General features: G+C 39.1%; 1 protein-coding gene across 9 annotated transcripts in view; it reads left to right on the top strand.

Annotated features, from left to right (window-relative positions):
* mllt10 (MLLT10 histone lysine methyltransferase DOT1L cofactor) overlaps positions 1-24,964 on the top strand; it is a 182,176-nt gene that overhangs the window by 54,619 nt on the left and 102,593 nt on the right. For 3 of the 9 annotated variants that reach the window (XM_039754252.1, XM_039754251.1, XM_039754256.1), the window contains exon 4: positions 12,369-12,509. The exons of the other annotated variants lie outside the window; for them this stretch is intronic. In XM_039754252.1, the coding sequence (XP_039610186.1) occupies positions 12,369-12,509 (141 nt within the window). The remainder of the gene's footprint in view (positions 1-12,368; positions 12,510-24,964) is intronic. 9 annotated transcript variants of the gene reach the window in all.

The raw sequence follows: 24,964 nt of genomic DNA, 5'->3' as shown, positions 1-24,964 counted from the left end.
TGTTCTCAGTTATTCACTGTAGCCGTAATGTGTCATTAAACCATGACTGGGGAGCCTTTTTCCTCTATCTTTCTTTGATAAATACAGTGGCGTGCAAATGTATTCAGTCCCCATGAAAGTCATTATAATTTTCTGCTTGACAAAATTTGTGCACATTTATCAATTCAGTGTTTTTAATGTGACATCTTCTGATGTAACATTACATTTCCAAAGTCAAAATAAACCATTTTCTGTAATATTTAACTGAAGAAAAGCTCAAGTTAGTATCTGTAGAAGTATTGAAACCCTACTTATTAATACTTTGCCAAGAACCCTTTTAATACAATAACAGCTTTAATTCTTTTTATATATATTGCTCAGGAGTGATTTCTCCTCATTCTTATTTGTAGAATTTCTAGAAATCCTATAGGTTGGTGGGTTAGGGTTAGGCACCTCTGCACAGCAGTTTTCTAATAGAGCCACAGATTCTCAAAGGGTTAAACATCAGGGCTTTGACTTTGCCATTCCAAAACATTCCCCTTTCTGCTTTTGAGTTATTCCAATGTCACTTTGGCTTTCTGCTTATGGTCATTGCTATGTTGAAGATGAATCTTCTTTCATCCATAGGTTCTGACTGGGACAAGTTCTCCCTCAATATTGTGTAGTATTTGTGTCAATCAATTTGTTTCTTCAACTCTGACAAGATTCTAAGGCCTAGCACATGAACCGCATCACCATAGCATGATTCTGCCACCACCATATTTCATTGTAGGTACGGTGTTTCCCGAGGCATAGGCAGTGTTAGTTAGTTTTGTGCCACACAAACCTTTTTGAAGCCTGGCCAGAAAGTTCTTTTGATTTCATCTCGCCGTAAAACCTTCTCCCACATCTCATTTGGGTCTTTCTCATGCATTGCAGGAAATGCCATATGTGCATACATTTTATATGGACCTTCTTAGGAAATGGCTTTTTTCTTGTTGCCCTCCCATAGAGGCCTTTTTTATGGAGAGCTCTTGAAATTGTGGACCCATGCACCTTCACTGCAGTTTCAATTAAAGAGCATTGCAGACTTCTGAAAGTGACAGTTGGATATTCAGTGGGCTATCTCACCATTTGAAGTCTTCCTGTGGTATTTAGTTTTGAGGGATGGACTGTTCTAATTAGAGTATGGGTGCTGTGATGAACCTTCCATTTTCAGATGATGGATCCAGCAGTGCTTAATGGGACAGTCGGACTCTTCAGTATTTATTGTTAGTCGTCTTCTGCCATGTGCATTTGTGAATTTGATTCTCACATCACCAGAAAGATCTTTTGTCTTCATTTTTGCAGTGATTGTCCAACAAAGACTATGCCCTTACGAAGAGAGCTTTTTATATCCAGAGAGATGGGAAGGACTCAAGTAGGATGTAACTACATTTAATTATGACTGTCACCTTTGTATTGTTTGTGGTTCATTTGTCATTGGTGTAAACTTTGAGCTTCCATAGAACAGATGTTTAAATACTTACGCAAATACTAACTTTGGAGTTTTCCTCCTTTAGTTAAAAATACGTGTAAATCATTTGTCAGGCAGAAAAATAAGAATGGCTTTCAAGGTGATTGAATACTTTGCATGCTCCTGTATGTAAAGTTGCTTGCATTTTGTACATTTACTGTCACAAGCATCATGTTACTTACCCACCACAATTTTAAAGAGAAGTGACTTAGCTTCAGGCTGGAGCTTTCTCTGCAGTCCTCATACCAAGCAGAAGCTGTTGAAATTAACACAGGTGTGCAGCTGTTTGACAGTTTTGCTGTCAGGAGTGACTTCTGAATGAGCAAAACGCAAAAATATACAAAATCTACAGATGAAGGAACGCATTGTAACATGAAAACCTAATTCATAAATAAAGTTGCACAGAATATTTCTTAAAGACAGATGAGTTTTAAAATCTAGACAGGTCAGGTCAAATCAAGTTTATTGTATTGTCTACATTAATAAAATTATTTTATGCCTTCTATCAGAACAGTTGACAAAAGTATAATAAAGTGTACATAGCACACAAAGGATGCAAAAAATGTGTATATAATTGTGTGTGTGTGTGTGTGTGTAAATATATGTTAAAATTCAAAACCCTATGGAAAGCAGTGGAACATTTTCAAAGCTTTTTGCAGGTGGCTGTTACAGACAAACTCGAATGCTGACAGTTGACCTTGAAGAAAATGTTTGAAGAATTTCAACAAACTCTGTCTACTGGCAGCCCACTTGTGCTCATGTCTGTCTGGCAGTCCACATTTTGTATTATGTGAATTCACCTAAAATATTGCAATAAGTTTTTATTTATTTATTTATTTTTTTAATATTGATGTTTGGACAAATCTGTAGTCCTAATGCCCGTGACTACCAGTTAATAATTCTGGACAACCAAATTACCGATCCTCAAAGCCTGGCCACCTATCAGATGTTCTGTAACTTTGGCCCACACAATGTTTCTCATCAAACACAATTTGATAAAAACCAATGGCCCAGTTCTTCGTGTATGATCTTAACCTCTGTCTTGCTTTTTAAAGACCACTGAATATAGCATGCCAGACTGCCGTAACCCCTGTCTAAAAGCCTGGGTTATACTTGATGTGCCCTCACTGGTTGCGTGAGCAGAATAGCAAAAATGACATTCGACGTGGCAATGTGCTATGTACCCTATGTGTATGTGTGTATATGTGTGTTGCTTTGTACCCTTAATTGTGAATCTTGAGGGGAGGCTGGCTATGTGGGTGCCATAATGATGAATGAATGGCTGAATATGACACAATAGGTCATCAAAGTGTAAGGAAGACAAATGCATTACCCACTTATGAGAATACCTCGTTTTACTACTTTTTTTTTTTCTTCTTTAAATTTCTCCTGTTCATTTCCTGTAAGATGAGAGTGTAGTATCAGCGTTGAATGATAAACTTATACACGTGGAAGTTTGTGTGTGTCACTGTCTGTCCGTCCGTCCCAGAAGTGAGAAGTGTAGTCAGGGTAAGGGCTCCTCCTCCGAGGATACACAAGTGAGGACAGCACGTCGGCAAAGCAAAACCTTCTAAGAGAGAGATGCCCAAAGTAGTTCCTTTCAATTACCTGACATCTCTACATTTCAGTTTTTTTTTAACTGACTATTTCTAGAGTTTCTAGGTCCCTGTGCTTTTTATAACACTGGCTTGCACAGTTAATATAAAATAAAGATAAATCTTAACAGTTTGCCTCATATGCAACTTTAGTTTCAGCAATGGATTATATCTTGGTTCTGGTTGTGGTAATCTAATTTACTCAAATGTTTTGATTATTTTCATTCAATAGTTACCTTTCAACTGCAAGATGTAATATTTCTAATTTTTACAAGAACATAAACGGTTTAGACAAGAACATGTTATTCATCCCAAATGGCTCATTCATATACAGTATATATATTTTTTCTCCCTATTAGTACAGAATGTTGTCTAATTTAAAATTTCAAGCTCCCAAGGTGATACTTTCAATCCCATTGCTAGTTATCTGCTTTCATTAATCTTCACTTTTTAGCTTAAAGTAATATAAATCATGCCGTGAAATGTGCTTTCTGTTTTTTGGCCAGAAATAATGCTTTATCAGTGATATTTTGAACTTGTTGTAGAAAAGAAAAGATGCTTGAAGAGATAATTGTAAATCATTCTGATTGACTGAGTTGGTTAATGTTGTTTGAGATTCAATCAAAGAGTGATTTGACATGATCCAGTATGTAGTAAGAAAGAGCTGAGCTTCATGTGTGGCTGTAGACATGACTTGGAAAGAAGGTTTGTCTTGTTAGAGTGAAGTTGATGAAGGTTCACATTCACCCAAGCAACACATGTGAAGAAGCAAAAGATAAGATTTTTTTATGACTTCTTTGCCACTTGACCTAACATTCACGGAGAGGTAGGTACAGTTGGTATACTTGTGAAGCCCTAGGTGCTGAAGGGCAGTGGTCAGGTCAGGTTGGAGAGCATGCACTGGTATAATGTTTATCCGCACCCACCACACAACCAAACAGCTTGAGATCCTGGTTGGCACTCCCCCCAGGCAGATGCGTGGTCCAGTCCCACCCCCTGGAAATAACCGTCTGTCTGCCGCAGCCAGGTGTTACATTGGCGTCCCCATGGCCTGGTCCAGCCACTCGGTCCTCAACCTCGGGTAATCGTGCCAGATGACCATAGTGCCATAACTGATGCTCCCTCACAATGCAGGTAATGTGCCTCATTCAGAACTCCATGAGCAACTGCTTGTTCGACACAGTTAAACAGGGGATACAAAGCAAGGATTCTGCAAAGGAGACATAGTACTGAAGGAGTCTAGTCTTCGTCTCGGGTCGCTGGATAGAGTCAGTGTCTCGCAACCATATAGCAAAAGTTGGACCTTCATCCTTTTGCAAAGATATCTGGAGCACTACACAACCCTTTCCAGTGACCTCATGACCCCCCCCGTGCTCTCCAAGTCCATCTCCTGACTTTATGTATTGATTATTCTATTGACTCCGTGAAGATCACAGCATCGTTGGCAAAGTCAAGATCAGTGAATCTTTCTTCATCAACCGATACCCCACAACCCTGCCTAACATCCAATCCATGTAAGTATTGAACAGAGTAGGAACAAGAACTCACCCCTGACGAACCCCAGAATTAACTGGGGTGATGCGCAGAGGTTCTGCCTCCAATTTGCACAGCCCACATGGTACCAGTGTACAGGCCGACTATGATATCCAGCAACTTTGGGAGGCCCGGGAAGTCTGAGGATGTCCCACAAAGTCAAACGCTTTACGGAAATTGACAAAGATTGTGGATAAATTCTGCCAATATTCATATTTGTGCTCCACCAAAACCCTTAAGTGCCAGGATATGGTTGATGGTGGACTAGGCGTAAAAACCAGACTGCTCCGGTCACTGTTAAGTGAGCAAGTGATAATGGATCTTTTTCAGGATGATTCTAGCAAGGACCTTATCTGGCACCAAGAGCATTGTTTAGTTGCTGCAATTCAGGCGATCACCCTTCCCTTCCCAGATAATTACAATAAGTCCAGTTTTCTACTCAGTTGGGATGATGCATGTCTCCCAAATGGAAGCATAAATTGCTGGCAATGCCTGGATGACAGCCTGGACAAGTTCACCCCAGATACCACAGATCCCTATCACTATAGCCTTCCCTACCCTCGGCTGTTTCACCACCTGTGCAGTGTCAATGAGACTGGGTGGTTCACAGATACTTGGAGGATCAGCATCTAGAACTGTGGACCCAGGAATGTCCAACATCCTAGCCAGAGGATCAGCATTATATTATATTGGAACAAATGTATCTGTAACAGATTCCAGTAAGTTTAGAGTAGCAGTTAGGAGATGTTTGTGAACAGCAAAAGTTAAACATTCTCGTGGGTTGTCTCTGTCAGCTGTCCTCTTTTACTATTCTGACATGCTCCCTGACAGCAAAACCAGTCCCCAATATAAGCTAATAAAATATTAAGAGAGGTTTTGTGCATTCAAGTCGCTTGTACACCAACTCACTGCATCTATTGCTTAAGGTTAGTAAACTGTAAAAGCAAGAAATGAAAGATAACTCAACTCATCTAATTAAATTGCAACAAAACTGAACTCCTGCAAATCTGGGCTAAAGTTCAACTTAATAAAACAAGCTCCTTTCCAGTCCATCTTGGCGGTGATCTCATCAGACCTGCCTCTACTGCAAAGAACCTTGGTGTCATTTTTGATTCCTCCCTCTCTTATTCAGCCCACATAAATCACATTAAGAAACTTTCTTACTTTCACCTCTGTAACATATCCCGTGTTCGCTCCTTCCTCTCCTTTTCACTTGTCCATGCTTTTATCACATCCCGCATCGATTATTGTAACTCACTGCTGGCAGGTGCCCCTTCTAATCTTGTATCACAGCTCCAGCTTATTCAAAACTCAGCTGCAAGAGACCTCACTCGTACCAGCAGCAGCGAGCACATCACACCATCCTGCTCCATCTTCACTGGCTCCCTGTGTCATACAGAATCGAATATCAAATCCTACTAATAACCTACAAAGCTTTAAATAACCGCGCACCAAACTACATCAGTGACCTTCTCCATCACTATGTGCCTGCCCACTCACTAAGGTCCTCTGATTCTGGAAATCTTGTTGTGCCCCACACTAATCTACACTCCATGGGTGACAGCAGGGCCTTCAGCTGTATAGCGAGTGCCCAGACTCTGGAATGACCTACCGAAATGAATCAGGTCAGCTGACTCCATGAAATCTTTTAAAAAAAACAACTCAAAACTCATCTGTTTAGGAAGGCTTTTAGCTCAACTTGACTTTATTACCTTCTCTCAGATTACCTCTCTGTCAAGATGCTCATGTAACCTGTATGTGTGTGCGAGACCATCGATTATGTTGTCTCTTAGGCTTTTTTTCTCTGAATTCACTGTCGTAATCTTCTTTATTTATTTATTTGGTTTGTACAATGCTATATACTGTACACCCTGACGTTCTTTCTTATATTCTGTAAGTGCCTTGAGCATGGGAAAGGCGCTATATAAATAAAATGTAGTAATTATTATTATTAGAAATAACAATAAGAATGGAGTCTCTTGTCACTTTGTAAGCAAAATTAAATACACAGTGTGTACACTGCGCTATAAACAATTTCACAGCTACATTATTTTGAGCATTACTTTTTGTTAAATGTTCTGAAATCATTCTGCAAAGGATTCGGTATTCCTATATATTCCATTAAATTCAGTAGATCTATTTTAGAGTGTTTTATTGTGTTTAAGCCTCTCTGACTAGACAAAGACATTCCAAAGTTTATATAGTTAAGATGATAAACAGCAGCTAAAAGGCAGTAAATCATACTATAGCCTGCAGACAGTTAACAGGGAAAGTTAGAGACTTAAAGTAAACTTACCACGTGGCCAGACACGCACCATGTATTAGGTGAGACAGGAAGGAATCCTTTGTGCTGTAATAGCAGTTTATATGAGTGAGAGAGAGAGATTGTGTGCGTGTTTGTATACACTGTGCTCTCTGTAATGTTTGGGGGGGGGGAGTCATTTTTCCTTGATTTACCCCTCTACTATACAGTTTAAAATTACAAATCGGACATGATTAAAGTGCTCGTTGCAGTCCTTGATTTAAGGGGTTTTACATACATTTCAGTCACGCATCACTTTTGTTCTACCTAAGTCAACTGTCGGGAATATCATTAAGTACAAAGAATGCGTTAGTGAGCTCAGTAATCGAAAAGGGACTGGTAGGCCAAGGAAGATCTCCACTGCTGATGATAGAAGAATCCTCATTATAGTAAAGAAAAGCCCCAAACCACTGTCTGACAGATCAGAAACGGTCTTCAGGAAGCAGATGTGGATGTGTCAGAGATGGCTATCTGCAGAAGACTTTATGAACAGAAATGCACAGGCCACACTGCAAGATGCAAACCACCAGTTACCTATAAAATCAGAATGGTCAGATTAGTTTGTGAAAAAGGACTTCAAAGAGTCTGTAGAAGTCTGGGAAAAAAAAGTCTTGTGGACAGACGAGACAAAGATGAACCTGCATCAGAGGAATGGCCAAAGGGACAAAAAGGAACTGCCCAAGATCCAGTGCATCCTCCCTCATTTGTTAAGCATTGTGCAGGGGGTGTTCTGGCTTGGGCATGTGTGGCTGCCACAGGTCCTGCCATGCTTCTCTTCATCAATGATGGAACTGCTGACAGCAGTCGCACAGTGAATTCTCTGGTGAATGGAAACGTCTGATCTGCTCAAGTTCCAGTAAATGCCTCCAAACTCCTTGTGCGGCGCTTCATCCAACAACAAGATGACTCCAGAAGTACAGCAAAGGCAACACAGGAATTTATCAAAGCTAAAAAACGAGAAATTTTTGAATGACAAAGCCAGTCACCTGATTGAAATGCAATTGAGCTTGCCTTGCATATGCTGAAGAGGAAACGTAAGGGGACAAGCCCCTGAAACAAGTAGGAATTAAGGATGGCTCTATTTAGATGCTCAGTAGAGCATCACCAGAGAAGATCTTCAGCACCTGGTGATGTCTATAAATCACAGACTTCAAGCAGTCATTGCATACCAGGGATATGCAATAAAGTCCTTAATATGACTGCTTTAACAGACCTGCTATTGTATGTTTGAAACATTATGAGCCCCCCATGTCTGTTGTTGACATTCCTACATGACGAGACCAAAATGTATGCAGCTCCCTTTGAGGGCATTATAATAATTTAGTATTTCTCTGAAACTGTAACTTCTCCACAAAGCTGTATACATGCTGTCCATAATGGTCAGAAGCAGCCAGTAAAGCTTGGCTAGCTTTAAATGTTCTCACACTGAATGAAGATAAGACCAATATTGCTGTCTTTCAACCTCCTAATGTTCTTAACACTGTTTAGATAATGCTTGGTTCTTTCCTGGTCTACTGTAGAAAATTTACTAAACGCGTATGAGTGTTTGTTTCGAGAAGCATGAAATGCCGTTGCTCACATGAGTTTTTATCAGTTGCAATCATTGACTAGGCTTAAACCTTTTTTATCCCATAGTGATTTGGAGAAGGCCATTCATGCTTTTATTTCGTCCAGCTTTGATTATTGCAGTTCCTTATATTATGGAATTAGTCGGAGAGCCCTTTCTTGACTACACTGGTCCAGAATGCTGCCACTAAGTTTCTAACTGGTATTCACAAACGTGAGCGCATTTCCTCAGAATTAGCTGCTTCCCATCCACTATAACATTGATTTTAAAATTTGAATGTTAGTTTATAAAGTTCTTAATGGACGTGCTCCTGCCTATATGGTTAACATTTTTAGTATCCTATACTCCCACCCGTGCCCTTAGATCTGCCGATCAGCTCTTGTTCTCCACTCTGTGCACTTGGTTAAAGCTGAGGGGTCATCGAACATTCGCCTGTGTTGCTTTGAAGTTATGAAAAGCAACCTCTTAGTTTAAGGACGTCATCATCATCATCATCATCATCATCATCTCTGACTATGTTTGAGAGTAGGCTAAAAACTCGTTTTTATTCCATGGTCTTTCCTGGTTAGTTCTAGTGTGTGTGTGTATGTATGTATGTATGTGTGTTGCATTAATGCTTTTTATTGTGCAGCACTTTGGCTCTACAGCAGTTGTTTTCAAATGTGCTATATAAATAAATTGACATTGACAATAATTTTACTATGAGATTTTAACATCTCATCAGTTACTTCTTTTAAATGATACATTTGAGAAATCTAAACTGAATTGTCACTGACCCCCATGACCAGTAACTAACAGTTGCACTTCAGTCTGTGCCATTTTACATCACTTGGAGTGGACTTTATTTGTGTGTAAGACTTTTGAGTTGCCACAAGCCTAATTGGGGTCACTGTTTAACCACACAGCATTCTAAAGTGCTATTAAAAAGTATCTGTTTAATGTTGTGTAAGAATGCATGTAACTGCATTCTGTTATTGTTGTTTTTGAAAAGAATTCACTGTTAGTAAAAATTTAATAATATTTAATAATAAATGTGATAACTGACTCTTTGATGGACCTACACCCCATCCTGTGGTTGTACCTACCTCAAGCCTGATGTTTGCTGGGATAAGGCTCCAAGTTATGGACGAACCTACTCTAGATAAGAGGATTTGCAGGATGGATGCATACAAAGATGAAGTAATTGAAAATGCTCCAAATTTCAAATTGGTTAACCAAGATAATTCACTTTACTCCAGCTACTCGTTTCCCAGCTAACCAACTGAAAGACAGTGCAACTGATACTGTTGTCACCTCATGTCAGTTCCCAGTGTTTTCCTCATTATCTTGGAATCCTAATTCAAGACTTGCTTCCCATTTAGCTGAGTTTGTTTTTCTGTAAAGGTCAAAAAAAATATTAATATCCATAATGACATGTTCACTGTTTAGTTCTGTTTACAATGGTCTGACACCTTGTCCAGAGCGGCTGTCTTCCTTGTGCCTAGTGCTGTTGGGATAGGCTCTAGCCCTCATTGACTCTGAATTGGCTTAAGCAAATGTAAGACTGTTGTGTTTGTTTTTATTTATTTTTTTATTTCATTCGATGTTAATACTGATTTAATTCAAATCTGTCTTTCCAGTCTTTTTCTTAGTGATGCCAAGATGAGCCCTGGGGTTACGAGGGGTTAAGAAGGTTTTGTTTTTTTCAAGATCATTGCTAACACCCTAAAGATATATGACTTAGGCAGTTAACCTGCAGTGTAAAAATGACCAAAATGGCTCTATTAAAGCACTTCGTATTGTGTTACACATTTACCCCTGCTAGAAACTATTGTTAATGTGTGTGCTTGCTTTACAACATGTATTTATATAGCACATTTTCATACAAACAGCTCAAAGTGCTTTACCAAATGAAGAATAGAAAAATAGAAGACACGATAAATAAAAAATTAAGACTTTTATGGGTTTTGAGTTTGCTGTATTTTGTCAGTTTCATTAGTCAGATGCCTTTTCTGTGTAGGATTCCAACCATGTTGTATATTATTGGACAAACTTTTATTTCTTTCCCTGCATTTGTTTATTAAACTGATTTAATCCATTATTTATACTGCAGGTGATAACACAATGTTTAGTGGCAGGCAGATCTGGGATGTTTGTATTGGTTTACCTGTATAGTCTCATGTTTTGCGTTATGAGATGCTCATTAGCAGGTTTTAGTTGGGAGTCATGTGTTGGTTGTTCTGGTATACCAGATAAAATTATTCATAAAACATTTTACCAGTATGCTGATAAAACAGGTAAACAGGCTTTAAATATGCAAATTTGAACATGGACATTTGAACAAATTTACCCAGAGTGCTATTTGGTTCAGCAAGATTGGTGAGTTGATGCAAACAAGAAGGCAGGACAAGACAAAGCCATGTCTTGTACCGTTAGCTTGGCAGCTGCATGAATGATTAAGAGAGAAAAAAACTCAAATATGTTTGTGTAGCAGGACATCGACAAGCATTTTGATGGGTAAGAGGTGTGTCAGTGTGTACATTTAGTGAAGCAATTTTATCGTTGATATTCACAAGAAAGTCACCCTACCACTTCTAGGCATTGTACAATATAAAAAGTACTTGGAGAGACCTGTGAGAAGCCAACTGAATCCTTTTAATGTGAATCTCCAACTTCCAATATGTTTGGTGTCACTTCCAGTGGGCAGGAGTAGTAGCTTTGCAGTCCCTCAGTAGTGCCAAGTGCTCTTCAACTAATGGTTTGATCTTCCCGCGGGTGTGTTTTTTACCCTTGATATCTTCATAAGGCCGTTTTCCAATTGTAAGGCATAGTCCAGTGCACATCTTCTGATGGCACAGTTTTACTAAGTAAAGCTCAAACCATTTAAATCTGGGTTTTTGGTAAAGGTGCACATCTGTGTGTTTTGCAAAAGAATTGGTGGTAATAAATATCGGGCATGAGAAGTGCCAGTTTGTTTTATGAGTTAAAGTGTCCCTCTTTCTATTTCATGGTCTGGTTTAGTGTGGTAAAATGGACACACCTTGAATACTTCTCACCTGAAGATATTGTGTTAGACTTTTAAGTTTATGTCCGTGTGAAGTGTGCTCCAGCCTTTACTTGCAAGAGATGATTGCGTATCTTTAAGTCAGTCAGTCAGTCAGTTATTTTCCAACTTGCTATATCCTAACACATGGTCACGGGGGTCTGCTAGAGCCAATCCCAGCCAACACGGGGCGCAAGGCAGGAACAATATCCCAGGCAGGGAAACCAGAGCATCCTGAGGAAACCCACGCAGACACGGGGTGACCCGGGGAAGCGAACCCAGGTCTCCTTTCTGCGAGGCAGCAGCGCTACCATTCCACGTTATCTTTAAGTCATTACAGGTTAAGCTAATGTAAGTCTAAATTGTACAACACTAATTTCAACAGCATCTGTCACAAGGCACTTGCATCGCATTTCACAGCTGCCCTTGAACTAAACCTGCATATTCTGGAATGTGCCTTAAAAACAGGGTAGGAATAGAACTATGTTATATCAATAAAGATAAATTAAAAGATTAATGTGACTTGAGGGCATAATTGTAATGTTGAAGCTAAATATAATTGATTTATAAATTAGCTAGAATGAAGACTTTTCCACCTTCTTAGGGCATCTTCATTTTCTCCGTCACAGAAGTTAATTAAATGAGACGGGAGCACTTGTTACATGATTAGCCAAGGCAGGAGTGTTGCAATTTTCCTTTTTTATTATTATTTTTTTAAATGTACAGAGAAGTTAAATCATGGTAGTGGCAAAAGCTAGACTTTTTGTTTAGCCTTAAACTGAAATCATTTTGAGCTGCTTGATAAAGAAGAGTTAGTCATTTCTGAAGGATATCTTGTATGTTTTAATGTGCCTTGTTCCATCCTTGGTCTAAAGATAAAAGGATGGAAGGGAAGAAAATCGCGCCTTCAGAGCACTGGTGGAGGAAGAGGAGGTGGAGGAAGACGGTCTATGGCCCATCGAAAAAGTGCTGAAGGAGGAGGACGTGGCAAGGGTTTAAAAAGTGTGAATACTTGGGTATGTGGTTTCTCAGAACTGGAGCCTTTTTAGCACAGCTGAAGCACGGCAAATGTGAAGTTTGTGGTGGGGTTGACACCTAAGGTGATGGTTATTGCTGGTTCTTTGCAAGCACACCATTTGTAATGGCACAGTGTCTGTTGTGTATGTATACATTTCTTAAAGTCAGGAGCCTCATTAGGACTTGGGGTTGTTGTCTCTCTGGAGTGACAACTTTTCACTTCTATGATTGGTCACTGCATGGCTTTTAAAGGTGTTGTTGCCTGTTGTGATGCCAAATTACACTCTTAATCATTTCATCTTTATGACTGTATAATTGATACTTGGGTTTATGTTGTGCTCTGAAACGTGCCTGTTTGGGTATTCTGTGGAAGAAATTTGAATTTTATCACAGTTACCTCTTTCTCACATGCAAGCTATCTAAGGAATTTAGGTGTAAACTATAGCATCTGGCATGTGTCAACAAAACCAGAGTTGTGCATCCTAAGAAACCTGCGCAGGCCTTTTTCAAAGTCGAGACCTAACCTAATTTTAAGGAATGTGCCTGTGTATTAAGCAGCTTTTTTAAAATTAATGTATTTACTTTTTTATTTTAATTGTGTGAGACCTCTTCAGTCCTACATAAAATGTGAACAGTAAGGTGAATAAAGAATTCATAAGAGTCTCTGACGTTGGTGTATTAGTATCTGCAACTAGCTTTATTGCTTGGCAAAATGTGTAGAAATTAGGTGGGCCTTTAAATAAGGAAACCACTTTCCATCCGGGTCATGAAAGGAAAACCATTAAGCTTCATTACCACTGGCGGCATGTGTAGTGTGAGTACTCCTTGTTGTGTTATCGGATCACCTGTGACTGTGCACCTAACATGAAAGATACCGACTAGCCCCTTAAGTCCTTTTCGTAAAGGGAAATTGGAAGACTTTTTACCTCTAACCTCTTACTTGTGTTACTGTTCATTTTGTCTTTTTTCTCTCCATCATGTAAAGCACTTTGAGCTACATTATCCATCCATCCGTCCATTTTACAACCCGTTGAATCAGAACACAGGGTCACGGGGGTCTGCTGGAGCCAATCCCAGCCAACACATGGCTAAAGGCAGGAACCAATCCCAGGCAGGGCGCTAACCCACTGTTGGACACACACACCAAGCACACACTAGGGACAATTTAGAATCGCCAATCCACCTAACTTGCATGTCTTTGTACTGTGGGAGGAAACCCATGCAGACACTGGGAGAACATGAAAACTCCATGCAGGGAGGACCCAGGAAGCGAAACCGGGTCTCCTAACTGAAAATGTGCTATATAAATAAATGTTGTTGTCCATGGTTATATGCTGTATATTCAAACCTTGCCATCTCTATTGGCAAGCTGCTTGCTAACTGGGACTGCCCTTTAATTTGTTTGCTTCAGTTTAAAACCAATAGAGCATTTCACAAGAACATAGCAACCAGACATAAATGCTTGCTTGCAGATTTTACTTAAGTGTATTTGTCAGCTGCTAATAGCAGCAAATACATGTGATACAAAAAGAATCATACAAGCAGGGGTTAGTTCATGTAGTATTATTTCATGAATGCAGGTGACACTTCCCAGGTGGTCCAGTTTCTTAGTTACAAATTTTATATCCTCAGTTGAAAAATTTAAAAGAAAACATACAGTATTTCGTGCCAACGAGAGATCAGTTTGCAGTGTGTCCCTAGAAGCAGAGATAAAGAAAAGCCCCATGTAAGTGTTTGTTGCAGCAGCTGAGCCAAGCTTTTTACGGAAGTGTCAGAATAGCGACAACTGACCTATAAATGTCCATTTTCAAACAGAATCTAAGAGAATGTGCTCTTCTTGAAAAACATCTAATATAAAAGAAAATGCCTGACTTAGTTTGTTTTCATCTCTGCTAACAAAGAATACCATGACACTTTTAAAAAGACAGAGTGTTACTTGACCTGAGAGGAAAATTTAGCACCTTACAGCAGCAGCTTAAATAAATACATAGATATGTGCACACACACATCTAAAAAAAAAAGCTTCTTACTTGGCAGTCCTAGTCACAGAGAGGCATTACGCGGGCGCATTGCCGTTGGCGTAAAGGAGCCCCAGTAGAGTTTCCTGACCCACTTCAGCCGATGAATTTGTTAGCCTAAAGTACTCAGTGTTAGTGTGTCAGAGGGATTATGTGCAGCATTGTTCGTAATGGCTGTTGATTTTGTCTTCACTTTCTCCTCCTGTACTACTCCACAGGGTCCAGAATGCATCCCACAAGTGAGCCTGCCCTTTTAGTTAGCTTGCTGATTTTGGTGAGCTTCTCTTAGAACATTAGAAGATGATATATATATATATATATATATATATATATATATATATATATATATAATAATTTTGTCAAATTTCTGATGTCAAAAGAGACAGACTTAAAGGCAAGCCAGTCCATTAGAACACTCTAGACGGGAACAGGCCATTCAACCCAACAAAGCTTGTCAGTCCCTTTATTTCTTCCAAAAAAACATCAAGTCCAGTTTTGAAAGTCCCTAACATCTAACGGTCTACCACACTACTTGGTAGCTTATTTTAAGTGTCTATGGCTCTTTGTGTAAAGAAAAACTTCCTAATGTTTGTCTGAAATTTACCCATAACAAGTTTCCAACTGTGTCCCTGTGTTCTTGATGAACTCATTTTAAAATACAAGTCTCGATCCACTGTACTAATTCCCTTCATAATTTTAAACACTTCAATCATGTCACTGCTTAATCTTCTTTTGCATAAACTGTAAAGGCTCAGCTCTTTTAATCTTTCCTCATAACTCAACCCCTGTAGCCCTGGAATCAGCCTAGTTGCTCTTTTCTGGACCTTTTCTAGCGCTGCTATATCCTTTGTGTAGCCTGGAGATCAAACCTGCACACAGGACTCCAGATGAGGCCTCCCCAGTGCATTATAAAGGTTGAGCATAACCTCCTGTGACTTGTACTCCATAGATCGTGGTATATAACCTGACATTCTGTTTGCATTCTTAATGGCTTCTGAACACTGGCTGTCAGTCAATAGTTTAGAGTCCACTATGACTCCTAAATCCTTCTCGTAAGGTGTACTCTCAATTTTCCGACTGCCCATTGTGTATTCAAATGTATTCTTGAAGTGATGTTGCCGACCCGGAACACTACTGTGTAGAAAAATCGTACTAGCCATTACAGAGTTGTAGAACTAGTGAAGGATGTTACTACCCACAGTTAAGGAGCGCAGTTTTCTGAGAAACAAAGAATCTGCTCTGCTCTTTTGTATATGGTTCATTTGTGTTACTAGACCAGCACAACCAGTCCATTGATATGGCCCCCCAAGAACTTATAGGAGTGCACCATATCTATATACACTCCCTAAACAGTCACCAGGTGTAGAGGCTGGTGGGTGCAGCAAAGTTAATGTACAGAAAGAAATGTCCTAAACTGAACAAGACTTAATGTTCTCCACCGGAGTTTCTCCTTTGTCTTACACCTTTAGTACAGAATCTTCTAAAGATTTCTGCAAGTGTCCTGACCTAGTCTTATATTTATAGAGGTGTACTGAGTGAAGAGAAAAGGAGTCTGAACTGTTCCTTGTGGTGCTCTACTGTTGCCCACATCCATATCAGAAATGTAGCCAGCCCTATGTCTCGCATACTGTGATCCGCCCGACAGTCCATTTTCAAGGACACCATTTTGAGGCTTTTAAAACACAGACAATGTTACTGAAATCATTTTTAGTAAGTCAGTTATTTCCCCATGGGAACAGGAAGCTTCACTTTCTACCCAAAAATACCTGCTTTGCCTTTCAGGTTACCTAGAATACACTGTACTCCTGTTCAGCTTGACAAAATTTGCAGACTTCAAGTGTATTACCTCAACTCTGCCAGCTGAAAAGATCAAGGTATCTCCCATGCATATACCAATGAAATGAACTGTACAAGTTAAAATCAAAATTAAATGTTAGTAAGCTTAGCTGAGCTGTCAAAACACAACCATTACATTGCCAAGCTCTAATAAAAGAAATGTGTGCTCCTTGTTAATAAAGTGACAGTCTCTTGCTGTAAAACCAAGCTCTATAAGCTAGTTGTTTCTTTCTCACCCCCCAACAAATTGAAGTATAAATCCTCTTTGAATACCTGCTGTTTGAGCTGAACTTCACACTTAAGTACAATGTTTCCTCCATTTTACGATAATGTCTTGTTAAGTGTTAGTGATGAAATAAGGAATGCAAGTTGTAGCCCAGCATATATTGCAAGTTGAAACCAGAAGGCCGTATCTGTTTTTCGTGAGTTCTACCCTTTGGTTTTATGTTTTGTACCTTCAGTAGGATACTTTTGATTTTTTTAATAATGCTGTATTTGTTTTTTGAATATAATTTAGAATAACAAACATAACTGGTTGAAAAGTATTGATAGTGATATTTCTGCAGCTGATATTTTAGGAATTTTTCAGTCCTCCTCTGCCTAAGTCCACTCCACTCCAGAGATCATGAGATCAGCTTATGTGCTTTGCATAAAGAATTAAAAACAACCTCGGCAGCCATTTTAACCAAACAAGAAAGCACCACTCGATTAACCGTTGGGGTGTTCATTATTATTATTATTTAATTTAAATAACAGTGTAACACAACCTGAAGCACTTTGGAACGTGCCTCTGTGTGAGTAATACATGTATGCAATTAAGCTTTTCAATATTTGTTTTAGGGAAAAGGGCAAATATAAATACCTTGGTTTCTGAAGCATACGCATTAACTGTGTCTAGATGCTTCCAAACGACAATCCAGTTTAATAATAGATGGGGTATTCCAATATATTAGTGTTCTGTATTGCATGTTTACAATACAAAACATTTGGCAACCAAGGTACTTCACACAACCCCAATTACTGCATAAAGTTTATCTACACCAGGGCTGTTCGGTTACAAATTCAGGTGGACCAGATTTTCAGACCAAGAATTATAGCTGGGCCAGACATTTTCGTCAGCTGGTAAGCAGCAGGCAATGACAAATGTTAAACTAACATAAATTTATTGAAAGAGAAGTCATGTTTGTTCGTTGTTTCCCTTTTAAATTTTGCCACATCTGACCCGGGCACATCACAAAGTACATGACAAGCAAAAAAAAAAAAAGCTATAACTGTGCAGATTGTGAGGTGGTAGCAATACTTTTTTCTACTTTTGAAAATAAAAAAAATTTGGTCCTATCTGACAGGCATATCTCAGATTGCATAAAAACAAAATAGTGCACAGTATTTTGGTCATGTAAAAATCATAAAGTACATTTAACTAAATAAAAAAGGATTATCAAAACTATTGGTGCACAAACCCATAACAAGTAGTCACAGTAACTAACAGTAACATAACATGCATGCAGCGTATAGTACACACTGAGGGAATATGGGTTTATGTTGAATAACCTCATGTGTGATTGGGCATGGCTTTGTTCCACCTTCCCTTTTATGCTGATATCGTGAAGTGTCTTGCTACTGCATGAGCTGTGGGGGAATTCACTTCATGAGGGCTCAGGACACCTCTCTATAGAGAGCTGAGTGATGAGATCAGAGGGAGAGGAGAGCAAATGGTAAAAGAGCAGGAAGAGGCAGAAAAGTGGAAGGCTACCTTTTTGTTTTGGGGGTGTCCCCATGATCCAGAGGAGTGGAAGGGTACAGTTTATAGCACAGCACACAAAATAAATATGTATAGCCAGTGAACATTTTGAAAATTCCCACGGAGAAGTGACACCTATATGTCATATTTGATAGATTGTCCCAGTATCAGACTACTTATCACCACTTTTATATACACAACGACTTGCTGCATTGTGGGTTGAATGTTGCTAGGCTATACATAGTGTTGCCTGGTCTGTACTACTGTAGAAATTTATGTAGGAATTTTTGAAAGCTTGCTAATGTGTTTTTTCTATATTTATCTGTGTTTCTGGCTGGACTATGGGCTTGGGTCACTTGGAGGTTACTTCTGACTCGCATGTGGCAAGTGGGCTGCCATTTCAATAGGCTTTACGTACACCGATCAGCCACAATATTAAAACCACTTGCCCAATAATGTTTAGGTCCCCTTCTGCCACCAGAATATCTTTGACCCAGCATGGACTCCTCAAGACCTTTGAAAATGTCCTGTGGTATCTGATACCAAGACATTAGCAAGAAGGTCCCTTACGTCCTATAAGTCATGAGATGGGACCTCCTTGGATTGTACTTGTTTGTCCAGCACATCCCACAGATGCTCAGTTTCATTGAGATCTGGGGACTTTGGAGGCCAAGTAAACACCTTGTACTCTCTGTGAGTCCATTCCTAAGCCATTTTTGTTTTTTCTGTTGCCATGAAAGTTTGTAAGTGTTCTGCAAAAGCCTTTAGGTGGTACATTTTAAAGTAACATCCCCATGAACGCAAGGAATCAAGGTTTCCAATTAGATCATTGTCCAGTTCATCATACTGCCTCCACCAGCTTACCTTATTCCCATAGTGCATCCTGCTGCTATCTGTTCCTCAGGTAAACACACACATGCAACCAGCTATCCAGATGATCTAAAAGCAAACCTGATTCATCAGACCAGGCCGACACCTTCTGTCACTCCATGGTCCAGTTGTGATGGTCATGTGCCCACTGTTGTTGCTTTCAGCAGTGGACAGGGGTCAGCATGTGGCTACAGAGTAAGTTGTTTTGTACTGTGTGTTCTGTCACCTTTCTCTAATGCCAAGTATTATGTTTCTCTGTGAGACTGGACCTGACAGGCTAGGTTTTATTCCCCACAAGCCTTTGGTGCCCATGAATCACTGTTACTGGCTCATTAGTTATCCTTCCTTGAACCACTTTTAGGAGGTGCTAATCACTGTATATCGGTAACAGCCCTCAAGACCTGCTGTTTTGTTAGTTATAATTGCAGGATTGGAGAGACTGGCCTACAGGATGCAGCCTGTGAAAAAGATTTAGAGACTTAGGTTGACACAACATTCTCATCATCTAAGCAGTGAGCAAAAGCAATTAAAAGACAAAATGTTAGGTTATTTCATAAAACCTGTTGAGTAAATAGAGCGACATTAAGCTGTTATTATATAATGCACTAGTAAGACTGCATCTAGAGTGCTGTGTGCAGTTCAGGCCACTACACTACAAGAAAGACAGAACAGCACTTGAAGATGTAGAGATAAGAGCAACCAGGAGCCTCCCAGGTCCTCTGACATGCTGAGAGAGTATAAACCTGTTTAGTCTAAGCAAGCAGTAGACTACATGGGGACCAAATCCAGATGTTTTATCAATGCCTTTGAGGATTTTAATTAGATCCTGCAGAATCTTTTGAATTTAAGGGTGAATCATAAACTCAAAACCAGTGCAGACGGAGGGAAAGTGCATTTAGGGATAAACACAGGAAGCACATCTTTACACAGAGTGTTGAGGAAATCTTGAACAGACTACCAAGATATGGTATTGAAGCAGAAACCTTCACAGCCTTTCAGAAGGATCTGGATGAGAAACTGGGACATTTTAGCCATTCGCTGAACCAGTGAGTGACAAATGGACTGAATGGTCATCTTTTGTTTGTCAAATGTTCTCATTCATGTAATCCTTTTAACTGGTAGAAACAATATTATCAAATCCATACCTTGGCACAGATTTTTTCCATTGTTGTGTTTATACAATTATTTCTCTCCTCCTTTCCCAATTGTAATTTTTAAAATCCCATTTTTATTCCTTAAATTCATTACTGGAATTATGTAGTCTTAGATACAGTATGTAAAAGCTATTATATTTAATCTTTTTGAAGTTCTAATTCATTTCTGAAGGATGTTTATGTAATTATTATTATTATTATTTTTTTAATTCCAGTTTCTTGGAAATGATGAGTTCATTCATGAATTCACCTCAACCCTTTGAGTGGTGCTAACAATTACCCGTCTATTGACAAATCAGATTTATTTCAGAATTTTTATAATTCTGAATTTATAATCGATCAGTTGTTATGGAATTTGTTCTGTGTACTGCATTAATAAATAGAAAAAAAATGTTCTATCCAGTTTTTGTTTAGATGAAAACAGCAGGAGATGCTGACAGTTATTTTTCCCAGCATTGGTCTTTCAGTTGCAGCCTTCATTGACATCATTTTAGTGGGTCAAGTGCAGTCACGGAGCACTCCTGTGATGGCCACGTTTCTAGTCTGATGTCTTCAGTGACTTAATCCAGCTAGCCTGCATCAAGCCCTGACACACTCAAATGGGTTTAATTTTTGGCTCAAGTATTAGCTGTTTACCATTGAGGGCTCAGTCAGAACCACAATGCTTGTAATGCAGCTATGAGAAAAAAGGAATCCAGGTGCTTTGGACCTCGCAGACACAAGAGAGACGTGTCTCTGTGATATTGCATGTTTTACTTGCCACAACAGAATGGAGAAAAGAATAAAGAAGACACAAGATTAATGAGGAACCTGATGTATCTGCGAAGCCTTTGCACAGCCAGCATATTTTTGGCTATTAGAATAAAGGTATGAGCATGTGATACTTAAAAATGAGAAACTGTCACACAGCCATCTAATTGAACATATGTTTAATATGACATTCTTGGCCGATGAGATTAGCTAGCAGTAGTAGTGCATGTGAATGCTGTTGACCTTAGACTCTGGATTGAATAAAGCTTATATGAATGAGAAAATGTAAATCTCCTGAGCTCAAAATGTGAAAAACACTTATTTTAAAATAGCAAAGTTATTTATACCTTCAAACACACATTGGCAATAAACAGAATTTGGATATGTAGATTTTTAGAGGCAAAATTATGTATTTGAAATCGAATAACACTTTTTTGGTTCTGAGAAAATCAAATTCACTTCAGATGCTAATAAATGTATTTGCTTTTTTGAAATATGCAACAAGATCTTTGCTCACATAGATGATTTGTTTTGGAATTGTGGTGTAGGAACTGCTTCATGTGTGACCCCAGAAATCAGTAATGTGTCAAGAGGTAACATCAAGGGTTGGGACAACAGAAACAAAAGCAGATGCTGTTGCTCCCTCGATCCATATAGTCAATTCAGGAAGCACTTCATTACTTTCCAGTGCTTGAGCCTGATCTCCCATAATTTAACTGAGTGTACAACCAGGGGTTCATCCCCAGCTTAAAGATCTTCTGTTTGTCATTTTTTTAAGGATAATTTTGTAAATATTTTTTTTCTTTGTCTCCTTTCTCTCCATTTTGTTTGTTGCTTTAATCGTCTTAATGTTCTCTTGTCTTCCTTGCTGTCTGTGTGTTGCGTGTTGCAGGGGGCGGGAGTACTTGATGCAGTTGTGGAATTGCTTATGAAAAAGCTGCAGTTAATACAACTGCTTTGGCATTGTGCATATTATGGTCTTTTAATTTAGGCTTTATTTTTTCCTATATTTGGAAATTTATATTTGGATAATATACGTATTGCACCTTAAGATTGTTTTCTTCACTTTTTGTGTCAGGCTGCCTTTTGTATTTGGAGCCCAGATGCCACTGGTGAGGTCTAATTTGTGGAGCCAGATCTGCTGTGAAAAGCTGGTCTGGTTTTTGTATGGCTTTTGTTTGTGTGTTGTTTTTTGGTTTTTTTTTTTTTTAGTTCCCATAACCATTTTGAGCTTTGTTATAGACAGGACAATAACTCTCACTCAGTGAATGCTTTATGCCAGTCAACATTGCATAGGCACAATTCAGGTATGCCACTCAATTCAGAATTGTTTATGTATACAGCTTGAAAGTTTACCTAAAACTGAACCATTTTTAGGTTAATGTGTGAGTCACCCCACTTTTCTGCCTGTAGAAGGAAATGCAGAGAAATCTACTGCTGCATTGGTAGATTAAGAGTACGACCTTTTCATATTTATAGTTAACACCGTTAGCACATCTAGTTTAAGATGAGTTGAAATCAAAGTAATCATCATAGCCCTCAGAAATAACGTTTTCAGTGCACCATGCAATGCACGTGTTTCTGTTATATGTCATTTGATATGGGATTTGTAAAAGCACTGCTAATGTTAGTGTATCTTGTAATGACAAGTGCAGTGCATTTTATTACTAAAAATATCTGGGATGTGCTCTCGTTTGTAATAACATAGGAACCAGACAGACATGCACAATCTTTTTATTAAGATGAGAAATTTGGGCAGATGCTAGTCATGGAAATGCAAAGTCTTTATCCCGTGAGCAGCATAGCACAACACTAGTAACATCTGCATGATTTTATTTGGAAATGGCTGCTCGCCTGTGCTTGTGCTGGACTGTACACAGTAACCACTTTAGCATAATGTGATTAGAAGCTCTACAGCTGGTCTTCTGCTTTACATAACTTCGTGTAGGTTTTTTAAAAGTTTTCTTAAGTGAATTTGTCTCGCTCTCTGCATTTACAAGTCAGACTTTTGTTACACACCTAGCAGCAGAGAGCCTCAGTAGAATTTGCATTAGTCGACTATTTGGCATCCCTAGAATACCGAGTGTGCAAAGTGTGGTCTGTAACACCTGCACATGCTTAAGTAAGTGCTCAGTTTGAGGATACTCAGCTGAAGATCGCACTGCTTTTTGTACAAAACGTACTTCTACATTTTGTTGGCCAGTTAAATATAAAAATTGCAAACACACCCCATCACTTTATTTTCCCTGTACAGTCATATTTATGGCACATATTTTATACAAAAAAAAAAGCATAGACAATTTTTGAACTATTGAAGTTTTACTTAAATTGGTTATTTGGTACGTTTAGTATCAATTTTTTCTAATTTACATTTCCCCATCTTTTTCAAATTCATAATAACCTGTGGAAATAAAGTGTTTTTTCAATGCTAAATATTAATTTTTCCTTTGGGAATCAGTAAGCAGCTATCTGCCTTTCAATTATATGGTGCATTTCTTGCCATAAGTAGAATTTCTATTTTATATAGCTTCATGTGAGTACCATAGCAGTGTGTATTAGCAAGTAGAGACTGCATTCTTACAAAAAAGAAATATATTTAAACATTTTTGAATAGATGGATTACCAATTTAAATTATTACAAACTAGCTTTGTAAACTTTAGTAAAGAACCACAGTAGGAGTTCATTGAGTTGACGGATTCCATCTTCTGCAAATGTTTTTACTCGCAAATGGTTGTGGAAACCTGGAGCAGCTTATGTCAAAATTCTTGACGACTTTTAAAATGGTCCCTCCATAAGATATTGAGAGCAGACCTTTATCTAAGCAAGTTTGGTTGGTGGGATGGTCTCCTTTATTTGTAAACTTTTTTTTTTTTTCTTTTGTTCTGCCATTGTCTGTGTCAGAAATTGCTCATCCGGGCCAGTGTGGTTTCATAGTTGAAATATCAAACTCTCATGCACATACACCACAGCCAGCACAGGCCTCACCAGTAACTCAAATGTGTTCTCCAGCCTGCGCTTACATGTACGCTAAAATAGGACAACAGTCATTTGCACTTGGAATGTGTTACTTTGTATTACAATATCTGAAAAATAAGCAAATGTAATATTTACACAAGTGGATAATGAGATGATTAGCCAGTGAGTGATGTCAATGACAAATAGGCCCACTAGAAATGCGTGAATTCCTATTTTTTGTATACTGTACACCTTTCTCAATAAACCGTAAAATGTCCTTGGGACGAGGTTGTGCCACTGCCAAAGCTGCCACTCGGAGCTTCACTGCTGACTGAAAACGAGGTGATGAATTGGCTTAGGCTAGATGTCATACTTTCTATCATAAATAAGAGCTTCTGAAATCCGAGGCGGGGTGTATGTGTCCTGTTTAGGTATGATGGCTGAGTGGTGGCTCTGAGGCTTGGGATCTGTGTGGCAATCGGAAGGTTGCCATTTTGAATCCTTTAAAACGTCGGAAGTGACTCTGCTCCATTGGACCATTGAGCATGGCCCTTAACCTGCAATTGCTTCGTCTTGGGTATGATGATAACCTGCATCCAGCCCTGCAAGCGGGTTCTCCAACTAGCAGGGAAAACCTGCAGGGTTAATGGCAGAATTGGCTCTCCAGCCACCACCAGTGTGGTGTTGAGGTGTCACCTACTGCACTCGGGTCCCAATCCAGGTGGTTTGTGTCATAGGTGCTATTGGTGCATGCTCAATAGGTATGATTAGCCAAGGTCCCGTGGAAGTGCTGCTGCCTCCTAAATCCATTTTACTCATAACACACCGCACCACTGCCTGGGGACAAAACTGGAGTGAGTTGCATGTTTATTTTAAGTCCCCTTTCTTATTTCTTGTTCATGTCTTTGTTACTCACAAATATAGATGTCAAAAGTACCAAAGGCCCGTATGATAGAAAGAGGAAAAATGCAGAGTCTCCATTCCTAGCTGAAGGAACATTCTATTTGCAGTTTCAGTTGGTTGATCTGCTCTGCTCATTAGAAGCAAAGGCTGTTTTTGTTGTGCACTCATTTTTTAATCTGCAGCCTAATCCAACCCCCCCTCATTTACTGCCATACTACTGCTGAGT

The sequence above is a fragment of the Polypterus senegalus genome, chromosome 5, assembly GCF_016835505.1.
Source record: "Polypterus senegalus isolate Bchr_013 chromosome 5, ASM1683550v1, whole genome shotgun sequence".
Lineage (NCBI taxonomy): Eukaryota > Metazoa > Chordata > Cladistia > Polypteriformes > Polypteridae > Polypterus > Polypterus senegalus.
The sequence above is the reverse complement of the archived record's forward strand: the minus strand, read 5'-3'. Positions and strand labels throughout refer to the sequence as shown.